At 39.9% G+C, this 21,443-nt stretch overlaps 1 protein-coding gene across 1 annotated transcript in view; it reads left to right on the forward strand.

Moving 5' to 3' along the window:
* The first annotated feature begins 3,569 nt into the window (after positions 1 to 3,569).
* Positions 3,570 to 21,443, forward strand: part of LOC130905312 (segment polarity protein dishevelled homolog DVL-1) — a 50,942-nt gene continuing 33,068 nt past the window's right edge. The window contains exons 1-2 of the mRNA XM_057818600.1: positions 3,570 to 4,045; positions 20,277 to 20,346. Coding sequence (XP_057674583.1) covers positions 3,876 to 4,045; positions 20,277 to 20,346 — 240 coding nt within the window. The 5' untranslated portion in view covers positions 3,570 to 3,875. The remainder of the gene's footprint in view (positions 4,046 to 20,276; positions 20,347 to 21,443) is intronic.

The raw sequence follows: 21,443 nt of genomic DNA on the forward strand, positions 1-21,443 counted from the left end.
GCTAGACTTTTTCGTTGTCTGTCATTTTGACTGACAGGGTCATAAAAATCCGGTCATAATCTATTTTAACCCGTCACTTAAATTTTTAAAATGATGATAACGACATTGTGGTGACCATTTGTTTGGCATAATTCACCTTCCGTACTTGTGTGTCCATTTAGCCGTGCGCGTTCCGGCTTTAATAGAGAGCAGCAGAGCTACAGCGGCTGGACACAGCAATTCGAGCTAACAAGACTCTTAATATTGCAACTTCAACATATTCAATAGTATTTAGTTTTCATTCATTTTAAATTAATATTCTGTCCGAACAAGCTTAACAGAGAATCCACACCATGCCATCACACATCAAGCAGATGAATATGTAACTTTTTCTCCGCACTGACAAAAACAGCTGACTGTGGGCCCAGTAGCTAGGCTACATATGGAACAATGAAATTAACAGTTCACCTGTTGTGGCCTGAACGCATTCTCACACTTTCCTCCTGGTGCGCATGGACTTGAATTGCGTGCCCGCTTGTGCAGTCCCTCTTTTTTCACCTCTTTTATCAACACCATCGTCGTTTTGGGGCTTTTTGAAGAAACTTCGGACACTCAGTTGCCTTGACATTTTTCAGAGAAAGGCCAACGACGTCATGCATCAAGAGAGACAATAGCTAATTAATATGCTCACTCGTCACCCTGTGGTCTGGGGGCTGAATTGCAACCTGTCAAAATGACAGATGGACTTCAGTTTTTTCCGTCACCGTTTTAAAAAATCGGTCAACGACGGAAAATATTCGGTTAACGCGACCCTACCTGTATGCATTTAAACAAAACAAGGTGAATGTGCACGGTAGTACTTTGGGGTGTCAAATTCGCCTGTTGTAGACGTTTTGCCGGTGTAGGACATTTTGGCAGAACACTGTGGTCAGGCCAGCCTCTACTCGTAAAAATAAAGTCAAGTTAGCTGCCCCTCATTTGGATCATTGCTTGTAATATGTGCATTACGGTAATGCAGCAAGGTGGCTCCAGAGTGCAAGTCTCTTGATTTTAAAATTTATATTAAAAAAACGGGGAGCTATCCAAGAACTGGTCCACTTCAGGGGGACACTGGAGGACCCCTAGACTCAAACTGAAGTATCCTATTATAAAAAGGAAATATACACAATTTTTCTTTGATTTTTTTTTTTTTTTTTTTTTTTGATTGAAGTCATGTTTAGTTTTTTGTTTGGATCACATTTTCGGTAAAATTCAATCAAAAAATAAATTGATTCAAACATAAAATAATTTTCAAAAGAAAAATCACTAACAGAAAAAAAAAACTAAATAAATCATAGAAAAAAGTTTGAATACAAAAAAATATTTGAGACTCAAGAAATTGCATTTGAACACTTAATTTTTAATTGAAAATGTTTTCTTTGAAGCAATCCTTTTTATTGTTTGGGCCTTACTATGGGTAGGACATTTGTGTCTAAATCATTCAATCCCCCCAAAAAGTTGCTTCAATCAAAAAATATGTTTTCAATCAAAAACTAATATGCAAAAATACCCTCAGAGATTTTTTTGTATTTTTTTTTTTAGATTTGATATATATATGTATATGTGGCGGAAAACACTCAGGTGACTCGAAGTTCCGCTCTGAGACCTCAATTGGGCCAAATTTCAAAATTGTATTCTATGCATGTGTACATCATAGGAAAGCTTAAAATCTCAATTTTCTGGGGAGGAAAAAAAATGAACAGGAGGGCATTAATAAAAATAATGAATTTAAACCCTTAAACCCTAACTCGAGGTGAAAGCATGAGACAGCATAAATAAAGACATCATGATTTTAAAAAGATATTATCGCGTATACCTTATTTTGATCCAAAAACTCTGTGTAGCATGTATCAACGAGTGTCAAGAGAACAGCTGTGAATGGCCACAGCCAGATTTTTGGGAATTTTGTGGGTAAAACACGGTAATATAACAAGGGTCACAATGCATAAATCGCAGACATCAAGGAGAGGTCAAGATTTTCTTTTTCAAATATTTATCTTTTTAACTGTTATATTATTTTTTTTTTTCAATTTTTCTTTGTTTGGATCGATTATCATCTAAAATATCGGGGAAATGCGACAGAAACAAACAAACAAACAAAAAATACAATTAGGCGCAAGTTGTGAGGTAGATATCCGTGACCTATTCAGACATTTTTTTCAATGTGACGTAATTTGTTTAAAATTTTAAAATAATGCGAGTGAATATTTTTTTTCCAAACATTTCTTAAAACTAAATATGATACATTAATTAATGATTCTAAGCTAAAAATGATAGGCATTTTGAATAATAAATAAAATTACTTACCTTCTTTTTATTGCTGGGTTTTAAAAAAAGCGGTTGCGCGATGTCTGTAAAGGAGGTCTCTAGGGTAAAACGGCCAAATTAAAAATAGTTTGGGGGCTTAATGTGCCATGAAACTGCTATGACAGCATATAGAAATATTGTTCTATCAAACACAACAGTTCTTTTGGCTTAAAATACCGCAGTTTATTTTAGAGAGGGGTGCAAGAGCAAAAACTGCTTTTTCATTCTTGTCTGTTTTCCGCCATATATATTGTTTGAAGCGAAAAAAAAAGTTTTCAACTCGTTTTTTTTTTAAGTGTAAAAAGTTTTGAACTCCTTTTTTTGATTGAAGTGAAAAAACCTTGTAACCCTTTTTTTTTTTTTAATTGAATAATTTTGACACAAATGTTGCGCTTCGCTATTGATCAGACATGTTTGAGTGACAAGTGGCTACCCCAATGGCGTATTTCTGAAAATATGAAGAAGCAAGAGACATGGCCACCACTCGCCGGCCCAGAAAGCCGTGGAGCAGTGGTCGTTGTTGATTCCCCCACTGCTCCACGGCTTACTGGGCTGGCTGAGTTGTTGGTGGTAGTTACCAGCAAAGAAAAATGGTGTTCAAACCCCCTTTTTTTGGGGGGGGGGGGGGGGGGGGGTCTCAAATGTATTTTTGCATTCAGTTTAGTCTTTGATTTTTTTTTTTTTTTTTTTTTTTTTTTTTTGATTGAAGTGATTTTTTTTCTCGATTGAAAATATATATTTTGATTGAAGCAACGTTTTGGGGGGATTAAATAATCAAATCAAACCTAACTCCATATGTTATCTGTGTAGTTCTTTGGTTGCAATCATGTTTGCAAGTGAATTGTTTCTGCAAATGGCAGGTTGTGAAATTGGTCGCGGTGTAAAATATGAAGGTGCCTCTTGGCAGAACCCTGTCCTCTTCGTTTTTCCTTATATTGGGAGTCTGAAGTTGACAACTTTCTAGTTCTTAACTGAGCATCACTAAATGTACAATACTTAAGAATGCCGTATCAAAATATATACAGTCCCTCGTGAGGAAAAGCAGCATGGAAAATGAATGAACATTTGCATTTGTTGTGGTGGTAAGGTTTAATATAATACTTTTGTACTGTGCAGGTTGCAGACAAACACTTGCACACACATCCAACATGGCGGCGTAATTGACGTACGTCTCAGGTTCAGGACGGTGTTTGTTTGCACGACTCTCTACACGTACAAGTTCTAGGGCGCACTACCCGAACTCACCGCTAGATGACAGCCCCATCTAGCCTATGAGTCACTTTCAAGCCTCGCCAATACTCCCAGTGAGCAATGAACATATCATAAGGATGTAGATAGACTGTCCCTTCCTGTTTTACAGCCACCGTAGCTCAGCGGAGCAGAAAGTCGGCCGCTCCGAGGGCGAACATGTCGGAATCCGACTCGCAGGGCTCGTCCCCCACGCGGACGCGCTTTTACTAGCGTGTGTGGCGCTCCCTGCTAAAGCTTTAGCGGGCCTGCTCATTGCCATTCCGTTCCAGTCTGCCAATGCTCGCCCTCCTCTCGGTCTCATGGCGGAGACCAAAATCATTTATCACATAGACGAGGAGGAGACTCCCTATTTGGTTAAACTGTCCGTTTCTCCGGACAAAGTCACCTTAGCCGATTTCAAAAATGTCCTCAACAATCGACCCGTCCACAGCTACAAATTCTTCTTCAAATCGATGGACCAGGATTTCGGGTGAGTGGCCGACGCGTATCGGCGCTCGTGTTGTCGTCGGGCTGCTTATTGTGTTCTTATCGCGATCGTGTGCGGGTGCCGAAGCGTTGTGCTGTTACGAAGCAGCGCCCTGCGTGTTTCCACGCTTCCTGGCACCTGCTCATTATTCCCGGCGGTCCAGTGCGCGGTGGTCTAGTCACACGAGTGTTCGAGCTCAGACCAGATCCGTCCGGTGGGCTCGTCATGACGCACATAAAGGCATGCATGCACGTACACGTTCTCGTTTGTTGTTGTGTCATTTGTTGAACAACACCGACTGCAGGTGAACAGCTCCGTGGTGGATTGTCATTAAAACTGTCATTTGCATGGGCTAATAAGCACACGCAGTAATGCTTTGTGTAAGGACACGGTTTCGCTTATTTAATGACAATCAACATTCAATTCAGGGGCTTTCCGCTGTAGTGAAAATATAAAATGTTGATTTTCACTCGCCATTCGCATCGGCTCAATTTAATGGAATGATACAAAAGCTAAATCAAACATGCAATCTCAAGATTTAATTGACACTATCTATAATTATGATCTTGTTGATACACCTAGCACTGGTAATGATTTCTGCCAGTCTTCTGAGATTTGGGATTTGAATTACCAATTACCTTCGTGGACTTTGTATATTCTTCCCGAAAAGGATGAATTTTTGATTTCACGAAGACTCTAATCTGTACAAAGGTGTGAATGCGAGCCTGTCTTTATGTTTCCAATCGAGGGTTCACTCAACCTATTTCTCAAAGTCTGCTGAGATTAGCTATAGCTCATCTGTTACAGAAAACCAAATGAATGAATCTTACTGAAATGTTTCTTATAGCATGGTTGGTTACACATTTGACATTTGAATCAAATAATCATTAGCAAGAAAAAGGAAACTTTATGCATCAACCTTTTGGACATTATATATATATATATATATATATATATATATATATATATATATATATATATATATATATATTACAGTGGTACTTCTATTCTACATACAAATTTAATTCTTTCCAGGACCTGTGTTGTAAGTAGAAATGGCCGTATGTCGAGCGGGATTTCCCCATAAGAATACATAATAATTTGATTAATTCGTTCCATAGCCCCAAAACCTACGCTAAATTCTTCCTAAATACTGTTGGGATTACAGGTAGATGGAGCCTGCTGAGCATAAATGCTTGTCGCACCTCCGACGGTGCCAGTGGGCCCGCTGTAGGGTCGTCAGCCGGGAGCCACCCCTCATCGACGTTTTGCCCCTTTCATCCCGGAACATCTCTGGGTGATGGGGCAGTGTCGTCTCCCTGCTACTCAGTACAGCTGGCTTGTGGGCTGAGCCCCAATGGCGATTAATTCGTTCCATAGCCCAAAAACCTACGCTAAATAAATCCTTCCTAAATACTGCTTGTACAATTACAAATAACAATTACACATAGCAAAACAAATTATAAATAGAAATCGGAATAATAGTAGTAATATAATAAAAATATAATGAATTGGGTTCTAATGTGGCGGTTTTGTTTTGCATGCTGTTCCCCGAACATACTGACAAGAGATTGAGAGAGGTGCATTAGATTTTTTATTTTCACTTCATGTTCTGTTGTTGCTGACGTCGGCTACGGCGGACAGTAGCTGTGTTGTGTTGCACAAGTTCTGAAATAAATGACTAAAAACCTGACGAATCTGGCGACTTCCTTGCCGATGTTACAATATTAATAATTGTCGCCTTAACTTATAAAGACTGATCGTAGACAGATCATATACATCTTAATTTCAATTCTAAGCCTTACCTTTTTCCTTTTTTTCACCACCTGCACTAACCTTCTTGGGACCCATGTTGATTTTTCGCACAAATCAGCCATGCTACCATCTTGCGGAAAACAATGATATTGTGACGCTGTTGTGAATCATCATATTTCAAGCTTGTTGTCATATGTCGAGACAAATGACGAGTCAAATTTTACGTCGACCGTCGAAAGAATCATATTTCCAGGTGTTCGTACAGTATGTCGAGGTACCACGGTATGTTATACCATTTTAGTACAAGTAACACGACTGGTTTGCTCTGTTGTCTCGCAAAATGATAAATCCTCAGTTGTATCTAAATACATGTATTGAACTAAAAAGTTAATTCACACATGTTCGAAAGTGTAGTTAGTACCACTTTGTTAACCCCACTGTGGTCACAGGGAAGTACACTGTCCTTACTGAAACATATTTTTTAATGAATGTGTGCAGTGCACTCTCAAGGCTATCAAGACTATCAAGGATTTCTAAAAAAGAAAGTTGCTGCCCAATGTCAGAAAGTTTGCTGTCAGTTGGAGGCCATGAGTTTTGCCACAGGAGTATGATCTTAAACATGGATTAAAAAGTGTCCTATTCTCAAATGAAAGGTACTGAAGTCTCACTTGAGGTTACAAAAATCTTTTGATTGCAGTGATTGCCTCAAAACCTTGTGCAAAAATATCTTAATTTAGGAATAGCAACATTTGCCATTTTTGTTGTGGTCTGTTACACAAATTTATTTTTAAAGATAATTTTGTTGATCAGAAATTCAAAAGCAATATCTAACTTTTATTGTCCTAACCCCTAAAGCTCTGTGACCACCACGCAGTTCTGTTTGAGCAACAGCAGGTTAGGCATTATACACGTGCCTTGTAGGCACAAGTATAATCCACAAAATTACAGAATTTTATAAATGTCTAATTGGCTAAGTATTTGGTACTTGCAGTCAAAACTTTGAGAAACAATGTCTCGCGCCCTAAATAACAACCTCCTTTGATGGATTTTAACCACACTAAAGACAATGTAAATTGCCTTTTAAAACATATGTACGTATACCATGTTAACTACATGTGCTTATATTTTTAGAGCTTTTTTTTTTTATTCATCAAAAAGGTATGAGTACAATGACTGCAACTGTCAGTTTTAATGATCTGGATTTTTTTCATTTTAAAAATCCCAGATATTTAAATGCTGATGTAAGATTGCACACAAAGCCACAAATAATGTTATTTTCCTGATAAAAGCAACTCTGACCTGGGATCCATGTTTAATATTTGGCTTGTATGGTGATGACATACCCCAAATGTGTATGCCAAAATCAATAATCATAATTAATGCCGTATTTGTCATAATTAGTTAATATGGAAGATGAATGAATGCATGTACAGTATAATAAAACACTACATACACACACACACACACACACACACACACACACACACACACACACACACACACACACACACATATATATATATATATATATGTATATATATGAAACAACTAAAAACAGAAAATACTCAAATGCGGAAATAAACAAAATAAAAACGTATTTCATGCTCTCTGTCGTCTTAGTTTCTTCATTCAGTACCATCATAAATTGAGGCCCTGTATTGTGTCTGTGCAAAAATGGCTCGTGACCAACTTTTGGGTTGAGAGTTGAGACCTAACAGTTGAGAAACAGTCTTATAGACGTTCTTTAAAAAAAAAAAAAAAAAAAAAAATTATCAGTTCTACAGAAAAATGCAGGGAGCTCTCAGGCTCACGCAGTATATCTCACCTTATCTTTGTTTTTTTGTTGTTGTTTTTTTTGTTTTTGTTTTTGTTTTTTTTTATAAAAAAGAAAGCAAAGTTTACCAGCATTTCTTCTACAGTGAATGTGAGAGGTAGGGCAGCATCAGAACCAAATTAACCCACTTTAGATTTTATTAGCCATTGAAAAAAAAAAAAGGGGGGGGGTTTACAATTTTTTTTTTTTTTAGAAAAGTGCTATTCAGCTTTCTCAGCACTTGCTGTCAGAAAATGACTCGTGCATACTTGACTCTTTTAGTGACCGTGGTCATCATTCTACACACGGAGTGTGTGTGTGATTCTTTGCTGACTATTCCAGGTTAGGTTTATATCTAATATCTGCATAAACGGCGCCCCCGACACCTATGATGACGGTGAGAAAATTAGTGTGGATGCAGCTGAGGATGACATATTTGTGTCTGTTTTGTCATTCTGTTGCATGCGCTGTAAATGCTAAAACCTCAACCGGAGGAAGTAGGAAGACTGGCGGCGTCTCCACGCAGGCCCAGTCGTCATTTGTTTCCATTGCAGGCTGACCTTGGAAGGGAAACCGGCTCTTCCTGGTGGTAGGCCGGGCTTGGTTTTGCTCTGTATGCTGGGCTTCCTGCCTCTCTGGCAGTGTGAGGCGGGCTGCTCCCTGGGCCTCAGGTGATCAACAATCAGATTATGGAAACAAACAGAATGTGTTTGCTCTCTGTTCACTGACGCAGCTTCGTGTTGGAAAGCCCAGCTTGTGTATCAGCAGAGTGCAGGCCTCTGTTGGACTGAGGTTCGTTTAAGTGTAAAGGTGTCAGCGGAAGCTTTCTGGCCTTTCAGTTAGACTGCAATATCCAGACTGTGTGAGGAGCGTATGGTACTGGCACACTATAGAAGCGAAGGCAGGCAAAGGCACAGAGGACGGCGGCTCTTTTGTGGCAGCCGTGCTGGCCGCTTTGCCCGAAGGAGCGGTAAGACTGCTGAGCAGAAAGGGAAAACATCAAATCCCTTGCAGTTCTAGATGCTGTTTGAAATGGAAATGAGCAACCAGTGCAGGGTACTCTGTAGTAGACCCCCTGCCGCGCGGGAAGAAGCAGACATTTTCTTATGGGATTGCTGAAATACATGAACCCCATTTTTATAAGCACTTTGAATAACGGCCACGCAAAACGCGATAAACGGACGGCCAAACGAACCGCTCGACTTGTCCTTTTATTGCTGAGGACGTGTCCTTGCAGTTCCCAATGGAGTTGTAACTGCACATTTGCATGGACGTGTATTATTTGCGCACAATTCCTATTCCACTTGTTTTTGTTTTCACCACGCCATCAATATTCATAAGGCAAGTAGCTAATTGAGCGACCCGCTTTGCTTGTCGTGAGACTTCAAGGTGATGATGGTGCGTTGCAGCGGCGGGCATCGTTGCCGCTGGTGGGTTCGAGTGCGCTCCGGATCTCACTGTGATGCTTGTCACAGAGGCACTGTGGAGACGGCAGCCAAGCTCGAGTCTCAGACAATAAGGGGGCCTCCCGGGGGGGTGGGGGGGGGGGGGGGGCACGGGGGGGGGGCACACGATGCCAAGCCCCTACAGTTTGTAACTTAGCCTGTTTGCCTTGTATTTGTCTATTCATAACATTGAAGAAAGGACACTCATCATGATGTTTTTTTGATCATGTTTGTACTGTCCTAAAACACCATATCAGTGTCTAAAGCAACAGTAGGACGTTAAGAATATTACTGATCTTATCATTTGGATTTAATTAAAAGGTGTAACAATTATATGGAAAACATAATGAACATTTCTGTCATCTTCCATAAAAGCAGACCAGTTATTTTGTTGTTTTACCAAAAACATTTGCTTTTAACTGTTCTCTGAGAGGTTACAGGCCAATCCAGTAACTTTATTATCTATGTACAGTGTATCACAAAAGTGAGTACACCCCTCGCATTTCTGCAGATATTTAAGTATATCTTTTCATGGGACAACACTGACAAAATGACACTTTGACACAATGAAAAGTAGTCTGTGTGCAGCTTATATAATAGAGTTAATTTATTTTCCCCTCAAAATAACTCAAAATATAGCCATTAATGTCTTAAAACAGTGGTGTCCAAACTTTTTGCAAAGGGGGCCAGATTTGGTGTGGTAAAAATGTGGGGGACCGGCCTTGGCATACGTCCTTTACGTAGAACAATACATTTAAGCAAATTTTAGCAAGCCATTCTGTGTTTCACATTTGCTTTATTATTTTTTATTAATTCATAATTTTAACAATCTCGCAATTAGCCTTTGTGGCGGTCTCTTTCGACTCTCGGACTCTTGCGAAATACTGCTGCAGTGAAATTAAACTAGCTTCAAGTTGCTTCAATATCTCGCTGAGATCTTCCCTGTAATCTTGTCGTACATGTCAGCGTGTCTTGTTTGGTAATATCGCCTCACATCGAACTCTTTAAAAACGGTGACTGTCTCTTTGCAAATGAGGCAGACACAGTTCTTGTGTATTTTAGTGAAGAAATAGTCCAATTTCAACCTATCCTTGAAACGTCGGCCGTCACATTCAACTTTTTTGTTGTTGTTGATGTTGCCATTTTAGAAAATTGGAAGTAAAGGGTCACACGGGGTTAATGTTGCTTAGAGTGCTGCTGCCTTTTAGTGAGTAAATGAGGAGCAGCATTTATTGTGTAATAGAGGCTGGGGGCCGGATGAAATTTGACCAACATTTGGCTCCCGGGCCGGACTTTGGACATGTCTGGTCTAAACTCTTGGCAACAAAAGTAAGTACACCCCTTAGAAACTACGTACATCCCTAAATGTCCAAATTGAGTAGTGCTTGTCATTTTCCCTCCAAAATGTCATGTGAGTCGTTACAGGAGTGCTTTCAGCATTGCTGCAAAGATTGAAGAGGTGGGGGGTCAGCCTGTTAGTGGTCAGACCATACGCTGCACTCTACATCAAATTGGTATGCGTGGCTGTCACCCCAGGAGGAAGCCTCTTCTGAAGACTGTACACAAGAAACCCCGCAAACAGTTTGCTGAAGACATGCCAACAAAGCACATGGATTACTGGAACCGTGTCCTATGGTCTGATGAGACGGGTGGGCTTTCATGTGTACCGTCTTCAGAGGAGGCTTCCTCCTGGGGTGAGAGCCATGCACACCAATTTGAGGTAGAGTGTGGTGTATGGTCTGAGCACTAACAGGCTGACCCCCCACCTCTTCAATCTCAGCAGCAATGCTGACAGCACTCCTGTAATGAGTCACATGACATTTTGGAGGGAAAATGACAAGCAGTACTCAATTTTGACATTTAGGGATGTATGTAGTTTCTAAGGGGTGTACTCACCTTTGTTGCCAGGGGTTTAGATATTAATGGCTATACTTTGAGGGGGAAATAAATTAGCTCTATTATACAGTGCCTTGCAAAAGTATTCGGCCCCCTTGAACCTTGCAACCTTTCGCCACATTTCAGGCTTCAAACATAAAGATATAAAATTTTAATTTTTTGTCAAGAATCAACAACAAGTGGGACACAATCGTAAAGTGGAACAAAATTGATTGGCTAATTTAAACTTTTTTAACAAATAAAAAACTGAAAAGTGGGGCGTGCAATATTATTCGGCCCCCTTGCGTTAATACTTTGTAGCGCCACCTTTTGCTCCAATTACAGCTGCAAGTCGCTTGGGGTATGTTTCTATCCGTTTTGCACATCGAGAGACTGACATTCTTGCCCATTCTTCCTTGCAAAACAGCTCGAGCTCAGTGAGGTTGGATGGAGAGTGTTTGTGAACAACAGTCTTCAGCTCTTTCCACAGATTCTCGATTGGATTCAGGTCTGGACTTTGAGTGGCCATTCTAACACCTGGATACGTTTATTTTTGAACCATTCCATTGTAGATTTGGCTTTATGTTTTGGATCATTGTCCTGTTGGAAGATAAATCTCCGTCCCAGTCTCAGGTCTTGTGCAGATACCAACAGGTTTTCTTCCAGAATGTTCCTGTATTTGGCTGCATCCATCTTCCCGTCAATTTTAACCATCTTCCCTGTCCCTGCTGAAGAAAAGCAGGCCCAAACCATGATGCTGCCACCACCATGTTTGACAGTGGGGATGGTGTGTTCAGGGTGATGAGCTGTGTTGCTTTTACGCCAAACATATCGTTTTGCATTGTGGCCAAAAAGTTCACTTTTGGTTTCGTCTGACCAGTGCACCTTCTTCCACATGTTTGGTGTGTCTCCCAGGTGGCTTGTGGCAAACTTTAAACGAGACTTTTTATGGATATCTTTGAGAAATGGCTTTCTTCTTGCCACTCTTCCATAAAGGCCAGATTTGTGCAGCGTACGACTGATTGTTGTCCTATGGACAGACTCTCCCACCTCAGCTGTAGATCTCTGCAGTTCATCCAGAGTGATCATGGGCCTCTTGGCTGCATCTCTGATCAGTTTTCTCCTTGTATGAGAAGAAAGTTTGGAAGGACGGCCGGGTCTTGGTAGATTTGCAGTGGTCTGATGCTCCTTCCATTTCAATATTGTGGCTTGCACAGTGCTCCTAGAGATGTTTAAAGCTTGGGAAATCTTTTTGTATCCAAATCCGGCTTTAAACTTCTCCACAACAGTATCTCGGACCTGCCTGGTGTGTTCCTTGGTTTTCATAATGCTCTCTGCACTTTAAACAGAACCCTGAGACTATCACAGAGCAGGTGCATTTATACGGAGACTTGATTACACACAGGTGGATTCTATTTATCATCATCGGTCATTTAGGACAACATTGGATCATTCAGAGATCCTCACTGAACTTCTGGAGTGAGTTTGCTGCACTGAAAGTAAAGGGGCCGAATAATATTGCACGCCCCACTTTTCAGTTTTTTATTTGTTAAAAAAGTTTAAATTATCCAATAAATGTTGTTCCACTTCACGATTGTGTCCCACTTGTTGTTGATTCTTGACAAAAAAATTAAATTTCATATCTTTATGTTTGAAGCCTGAAATGTGGCGAAAGGTTGCAAGATTCAAGGGGGCCGAATACTTTTGCAAGGCACTGTATAAGCTGCACACAGACTACTTTTCATTGTGTCAAAGTGTAATTTTGTGTGTTGTCTCATGAAAAGATATATTTTAATATCTGCAGAAATGCTAGGGGTGTACACACTTTTGTGATACAGTGTATGTACATTTTCATTTGCCCTTTGGTAACTAAGTTACACAGAGGATATTTCATATGAATTCGTCTTCAACTTAAAGTCTTATTTCTTCTTTTGCTTGTGCTGCCTCCTAAAGGTTACAGTCGAACAACATTTGTCCCTTTCAAAGCACAAACAAACATGTCTAATTCCGCCCCGCAGCTATACAAATATTCTCAGCTGTGTTATATTCTGTGAAATCTATTATTGTCAATTTAAGATGTCACATGCAAGTTCCTCTGCCTACTCGGTTCGCTGCTCAAGTGTGTGAATGATTTGAGGAGTGGAAGAAATTGCTCCGGGATTGCATGCTATGAAAGTTACATGTCAGGTACTGTATAAATGTTATATACAGTAATCCCTCATTTTTAATGGTTAAGAGGGACCAGAACGCCCTGCGAAAAGTGGAAAACCGTGAAATAGGATTCGCCCCCACACCCCCTCAAAAAATTAAAAATATCATAAACAGTATTTATTTACATTTTGTATACTGTAAAGTACAGTATTTAAATTTATTTACAGTAATTACTGTCCTTATACAGTCACTCTGTGATGCTTGGGGGAAACTTGGCACACCTCCTGCATGTCGTGGCTGTCCACTCACGAGCATGTAGTGGGTATATGGGTGCTTTGGGAGCACTCAAGGCTGGTAAAAATGGTGAAAGTACCGCTGAATACAGGTGTTTGGTGGTGCTCCATTTGCTGGTAAAAGTTGTTGAAATTACCCCTGGAGCTGTTGGAGTTCTAGCAGGCTTGGGTGCTCTAAAAGCAGGTAAAAATAGTCATTGGAGGTCCTAGAGATGTTTGGCAAGATGGAGAGATGCATATTTGGGTATAAAAATGTAAAAATGCTGAAAAGTCCCGCTAAAAATGAGCCCTGAGGTCTTGTTGTTGAAATCCTCGCGTAAGACGAGATAAAACAAGGTTAAAAGCTGGGAGAGGCTGCGATGTGCGCAGCCAATCAGCACACAGGATAAACCCACTATTATTGGTGGCCTCATTTGTCAATCCATAGGGGAGGCCGCGATGGTGCGCATCCAATCAGCTCATGGGGTACTCTTATTGGCGGTCTCATCGTGTCAATCATAATGGGGGCGGATTCGATTGTGCTCATTGGTTTTGTCATGTGTCAATCTCGCACCAGAAACCAATCATGCGCCTCAGATGTGTGCTCGTAGGTATGTACAAAGCCCCTGAGTCATGTACCATGAAACATTCTCTCTCCCACCTCAAAATGAGACAACACATATATTTGCTTTTTTATTTATATGAATACTTTCTAAAATTCTGCGATGCACTGAATCTGCGAAACGTGACCCGAGAAGGAGCAAGAGATTAGCATATATAGCATGTATAGCATATGTTGTAGTGTATTGATATAGGAGTTACCCGATTGATTTTTTTTCAAACTATATTTGAATTTACAGTACAGTTGGCCTATGGGTATTTGTGGTTTGCTACCATTGGGTTCAGTTTTTTGTAGATTTTTAAAGTTAAATTTTGCATTGTGGATCTTTGAGATATATATATATATATATATATATATATATATATATTACGGATAGGAACCTCTGGCACCTCACAATGTGATCCGATTTGCGATACAAGGCTCACGATAACGATTATATCGTGATGCAGTGATTATCGATACATTGGTCGGAAAATTGATGTACGATATTCTATGATACAACTGTTAAAATGAAAAAACGAGATATTTCAAAATGGAAAAAAAAATACTGTTCATTGAGTCCTTTATTAAACAGTGACACCTTTTCTGTGCCACATTGCTGTAAAATATAAATTTACTGCAAAATGTTTACCTGCACATACAGAGGGAACAAACCACAACCATTGATATCTCTTGGAGAGATGATGAATGGCGCCCTTTATTTCTCGAACCAGAGGTGAATCTTTAGCAGCGTTAGAGATGTCAGTTAGCAGTTAAGCTTGGAGTGGGGCAATGATAGAATTGGTGGGTCCCTTTTTTTTTTTTCTCACATGACCTTTGTTGCTACAAGCATTGGTTTGAGCACTTCTACCATCTCTTCGGCTCTCGAGTTGTCGGACTCAGTCAGTCACATTCTTTACCTTAAAAACAACAAAACAAACAAACAAACAAAAAATAGCTACTTAATAGCTTTTGAGTTGAAGTTTGATTTTGTGTGTGTGCGTGTTTGTTTGAAGTATTGAGTGCCTTAAAAAGATATATCAATTGAATGTATACAATTTAAAAAATCCAATATTTACTTATTTTTATAATGTAGGTTACATTAATTAACATGCACATCACCTTATACAGTGGGGAGAACAAGTATTTGATACACTGCCAATGGGAAAACCCATTGGCAGTGTATCAAATACTTGTTCTCCCCACTGTATATCCGAACTATTCAAACCATTTTATAGCTTATTGTATCAAAATGGCAACAATAATAGTAAACTTTTGATTTTCATCCCTTGTATCTTTACTTCTCTAGACGACTTGCATGCACTGTACCTTTACCGCCACTCTGACCGCCCTTAGCGGACCGCCAAGGAATTGCTCAACAAACACTGAATGAGCAGTTTGCAGTGTCCAATGTGTCAAATAAAAGTATCGATACTTGGCGGAAGCATATCGATAAAGGAATCGCTAAAAGAAAAATTCGACTAATCTATAAGTGTAGACAATAATTATGGAGGGCACTGTACATGTTTATTGCACAATAAACATAAAATCAGAGTTGTGCCTAATGTAAAAAAGCAAGAATAGAGTAAAGAATAAAAGTTAATACGCTCTTGTAAAGCTGTCGGAATACAAGGGGCCTATGAAGGGGACGCTCGGATACACACATACACATACTATAGAGGTCCACCTTAGCCAATTAGATGCCAGGGATGCTAGGCAATGGCAGAGCAGCTGACATGTTACATTCAGTAAACTCTGGGAGCTGCGGATACCAGCCATGCTGTAGTTTTGCCTTTTCGTATCCTGAAATTTCTCTCGTAACAAAAGGCAATATTTTCTGGTTGAGGCGTGTCTTAACCTGAAAATTCTGTAGGTAGAGACTTTCATAAGCAAAAATACCACTGTACATATTTTTAAATCGCTGTTTTTATGAAGTGAAAAGTTATGTCGCGCTATTTTTCCTCATTCACATACACAACCTTTTTTTGTTGTTGTTTTTGGGGTCTTACTGGAGCAGATAAACGGCATTTTCATTCATTTCAGTGGGGAAATATGATGAAACTCCCATCTCAAGGCACTAATTTATTTATGCGTTATAGAGTGGAGCCGAAGGTGATATTTTTTAAAAAGATGTTTAAAGGATTACTTGATTCAGAAACGCATTCATCCACGTAATGAAAGGATCAGGAAGGAGAGACATTGCTTTTACTTTGTCCATCCTCACAATATGCCAGACAGCTGCTCATGCAGCTCCTGAGAGATGCAAACACTTCCAATAGAACTATCTGTCACTCCTATTTTCCTTTCCCATTGTCACAACCGCAAAGGTCGTAGTTGTTGGAAAAGTCGCAGCCTGAAGCCATCTCGCTGCAAACTTCCGCATGGCTTGCCCCTGCACCGAGGTCTTCCTTGTTCCATATGCTTCACTCTGTCTGTCACTCATGCTGGTTCAGTGCCCACCTCCTCGATGATGCTCTTCAAGGGTTTGTGCTACTAGGGTCTGCTGAAACGAACCGTACATACACTGTGTAATTGTAGAGTTTAAATTCCAACTGACATCGTGTGTAATGTGAGTGACATGTTCACACTTGACTGTACGTGTACTTCAGCTTTAAGTCATTGCTGTTCCACTTAAGCTCTGTAGGTGTCAATAGCGTACTTTCCAACAGTTGTCTGTCAAAATGAATGAAGGCATTTGCCCTACTGTGGACTTAAAATATTAGTGTTTGTTAGCATCAAACTGATGTTTCACCAAATTTTATGTCTTCTTTTGTTCAGAAATGGACCTAGACATATAAATAGCCAAGCACTTGAACACTTGAAATTTTGATGAATACTTCAGTGTGAGCGCTCACACTAAATTTTGCACACACCTGAAATTCCAGTAGGCAGCCGTCAATCATTTCTTATTTTCCCTTGTACAGTGCTCCAGTAACAACGCCCCACCAGACGTGAAATCAGCCCTGATTAAAAAACGGGTCCCTCGAATAAAATGCACTTCACACCACAAATTATGGCTCCCATGGATTTGTTGACACTCATCATGTTTCTAAGTGCGCTGGCCAGTTCATTTCCTGGCCCATCTGCGTGTGCCTGGCAGGTGTGACACAGACTGCCGTTGAACTTTGTCCCAGCAGGTCAACAGTTAACTGCAAGGTATTTTTGTTGGGGAATTTACAGCCGCCAGTGATGAAAGTGGCAATGCGTTTTTATCTGTTACCATGTGATAACCTACGTTTTTTTTTCAATGCTCTGTTGCAATTATGTAGAACACAGGTGTCAAACCGATTCCAGAAAGGGCCGAGTGGGTGCTGGATTTTGTTCCAACCGATACCGTGCAGAGAGTTTAACCAATGAACTTCCCGCTGAAACAAGCAGCACCTGACAAAGTTGAACTGATTACACATGTAAAAGATTTGATTGGTGAAAAAGTGTCCTCTTCATTGGTTGGAAAGCAAACCTGCACCCACTCGGCCCTTTCTGGAATCAGTTTGACATCTGTGATGTAGAAGGCCTGAAAGCCTCATGGATTACTATCTTTACAACTGGGCAACATAACACAAAAAACTGTTTCAATATCGGATCGGACGCAAATATGGGCAAAAAATGCGCATTGGTATCGGATCGGAACACGGGAAAAATTCCGATCCAGACTTCCGATCCAGTTTTTTTTTTTAAAGTCCGGTCCGGGTTTTCCAGCGCACCGATTTACACAATCCATTCCAGTTTTTGCTTCGGTTTCCCTAAAATCCGGTCCGCATTTTACGGCACACCTTCAACACACTACATTTACATTACCGTCTCCCAATTTACCGAGAGACTTTATCAGTAAAAATGTCAGCTGTGTGGGACGATTTCACCTTTAAGGACGACAAAGACGTAGAGGCAGAGAGCAACATATGCCACAATAAAGTCAAGCGTAGTGGTAAAGCAGTAAGAAGTTTTAATGCAACCAACCTAATCAAGCATTTAGCGAAATACCACCACAAACAATATGAGGAGTATGTTAAGAAAACCGAAGACAAAAAGAAAGGTCCTACGCAACTAACACTGGCAGAAACTTTTGCTACGCGTGACAAATTGGCACTCGACAGTCCCAAAGCCCAGGGAATAACAAGAGTCATTGCCGAAGAATTCATTCTGGATGACGAGCCATTATCTCACGTGAGTAAAGACGCACCATCCAACGCGCGATTCGGCCGCTGAAGATTCGAGAACGATTCACAAACATTCCGATTATTGAAATATGCCAAGTAAAGCGGAACTAATACACAGCGCGGTCTTCGGGACGCAATGAGAAACTGACCGCATTGCGTCCCGAAAATAAACATAACTTGTCTTAGACCCGGGTAATACCAATGCTCAACTCACGGCTTTAGCTCAACTCATGCCGCTGGATAAAAAACACAATACCTGACTTCTGCTGACAGCCGCAACAAACTACGTCAACGTCGCTTTACTGGAGATAATAGATATCATATGTATATAGAACCAGATGCTACACGACAGACTCGACTGCGTTAGCAACATTGAAGTATTGAAAACCAGATGCGTTAGTAAACAGCCGCCATTTTAAAGCAGAAGACTTCCCTAGTAGGCTGTTGTGAACCTTCCAAGCGAACCTAATTAACTTTTTATCTAAAATACTCCTAAATTGGCAAAATCTTGACTTGAATCTATCTTCAAAACAGTTTTAAAACTTTCACCAGTGTTGTTAATAACGGCGTTACAATACAACGGCGTTACTAACGGCGTTATTTTTTTCAGTAGTGGGTAATCTAATTAATTACTTTTCTCATCTTGGCAACGCCGTTACCGAGGACGGAAAAGCATGCGTTACTATGCGTTATTATATTGGTCGAAAAGTCTGAGGGAGATGGACTCACCGAGACGACAGAGCAGAGCAGGAGTGGGGAGGAGGCAAGAAAGTTGTGACGCCGAGCAAACGCGATGCTAGGTAGCTCCAATAATACATGTTGTAGCCGATAGCCTACAAACTACGCCCGCATGTTATGGTAGACATGGTAGATATCGCATATACTGTATATAGATATAACTAGATGCAAAATGACAGACACGGCACTAGATGCGTTAGTAAACAGCCGCCATCTTAAAGCAGTAGACTTTTTAGGACGGCTCTGTTGTAGAGAACCTTCCTAGCGAACCTAAGTAACTTTTTATCTAAAATACTTCTAAATCGGCAAAATCTTGACTTGAATCTATCTTTAAATGATGAAACAGTTTTAAAACTTTCATATGTCGAAAGTAGAGAAGATGGAACTAATGCAATAATGGGAGCAATTTTAACAACTTTTAAAGGTTGATTCAGGGTAAAGGGTAAATTAGGGTAAAGAATTGGGCTCGGGCCAATTGTACCTAAAACCTTCACAAAAAACTTCACATAGTGTGGCCAATGGTTTTTTTTATTATTATAATAATTATAAGTAATTATCACCAATTACTTTGCCAAGTAACTAATTACTCTTACATTTAGGTAATTGAGTTACTAACGCAATTACTTTTTGGGAGAAGTAATTTGTAACTATAATTAATTACTTTTTTTCAGTAAGATTAACAACACTGATCACATGTCGAAAGTAGACAGAAGGGAAATTATGGAATAACATGAGCAATTTTAACAACTTTAGCAGTTGATTCGCAAAATTAAATGAATGTAGTTTAAAGCTGCTGATACAGAATGGGGACTTGAGTATTTTATTTACTGTTTTAAAATGTTATCTTGATACTAAAATAGTCGTTTATTTAAACCTGAGAGGCTTTTTATAAAATTTTTGTAACTAATGCACGAAACATTAAAAGCATCTAATAGCTTGGGGGATTTGTGGGATTTTCCACTGAGGTTGTTGGTGTGTTTTGCTTTTTTAAGACAGTTTACAATATTATTTGCACGTTTTACTGACTGACTATGCCATTTCTGTTTGTTATTTATGTTTTGTGTTTGTCACTGAATAAACAATAATGTTTTGTGTTTGTCACTTAATAAACAGGTCAGTTTCTTGTTACCAACCGTCGTGTGTTATTCAAACTCACCTAATTCAGCTGGCTAGTTGTTATCAAGGGTACTAAAACCTTTTTCAACATGAGTCTGACAACTAAGTAAGGAGGCTAAATAACTTTAAACTTTAACACATGCTCAGATAGGTCGGTATCGGTATCGGTCGGTATCTGATCGGAAGTGCAAAACAATATCGGTATTGGATCGGAAGTGCAAAAACCTGGATCGGGACATCCCTAGTTTCAATGTATTGCTTTAATTTTGGGGGGAGTTGGACCTGACTGTGTGTTTCTTCCTGTTTCCTAGGGTTGTCAAAGAAGAGATTTCTGATGACAATGCCAAGCTGCCTTGCTTCAACGGCAGAGTTGTGTCCTGGGTAAGTGAGATGATGAACCATGCATGCCTGGCTTCGAGTGTATGGAACACTTGAGGATCATGCAAATGGAAACGCCTCCACAGAGCTTTTTTCTAAACGCTCTTCAACATGATTCAATGGCTCATCTATACTATACACTGTAGGTGTGCTGAGCTGGATTATATGTTAAACTGCTTAAACATTCATTGAATTTGACAACGAAAGCAAGATGTCTTAGCTCCAGTGCAACCTATTTGTCAGTCTGTTACTTCAGTTGCTTTGCCGTGTTGTGTAATTACCAGAGTGTCCCCAGGGGGCAATAAGGAATGTCAAATTAAATCAAGCTGCCGTGTTAGCAGAGGATTTACATTTTAACTGTTTCACTCTCATTTAGGGATGAAGATGGAGGTCAGAGCTGTGTTTTAAATTATTGATGAGCAAGATTGTACAGCAGGCTGCTCATTTAATTTAGCGAGTTGCTTTTGGCCATATTTAATGTTTATGTTATTAATTGCTCTCACAATTGGTTTACGTTTTTTTAATGTTGTATTGAAGTGTCAGGGGCCACAGAGTAACATTTGGTTGGTTGGAACAAGCACTGTTTATTGTGATACAATTAATGTGTTTACACAGCACTAAGGGTCAGCAACCTTTACTGCCGAAAGAGCCGTTTGGACCCGTTTCCCACAGGAAAAAATAACACGCGACAACAACAAAAAAGCATATTGAAAATGAAATAAAGCTCCATGTAACATTTATTTTGACCATATGTTGAAATTACGTTTGATTAAGCATTTAGACAAATAATAACATATGGTCTTTATTAAATCAATCGCTTACTTTTCAAAATCCAATCCTTTTAAAAGTAGCGTCAACTTTTCTATCATGACTACCATGTTGGCATTTCGGTAGGCCAGGCTACTGCAACAAGCTGGCATATCTCATTATATCTGTGGCGACCCCTTCTGACTGGATTGTTTGCATATTTGTTGAAGAACGTTTTTCATACTCCGAAAGGGGCAAGTGCAAGACTACCTTTCGCCGAGATCACTGGCATGTTGTTTTTGCACTTCATAGCTGTAGGCTCATAGTTTACCAGCGAATTCATTTCTTCTTTG

The sequence above is a fragment of the Corythoichthys intestinalis genome, chromosome 2 (assembly GCF_030265065.1).
Source record: "Corythoichthys intestinalis isolate RoL2023-P3 chromosome 2, ASM3026506v1, whole genome shotgun sequence".
NCBI classification, from domain to species: Eukaryota; Metazoa; Chordata; class Actinopteri; order Syngnathiformes; family Syngnathidae; genus Corythoichthys; species Corythoichthys intestinalis.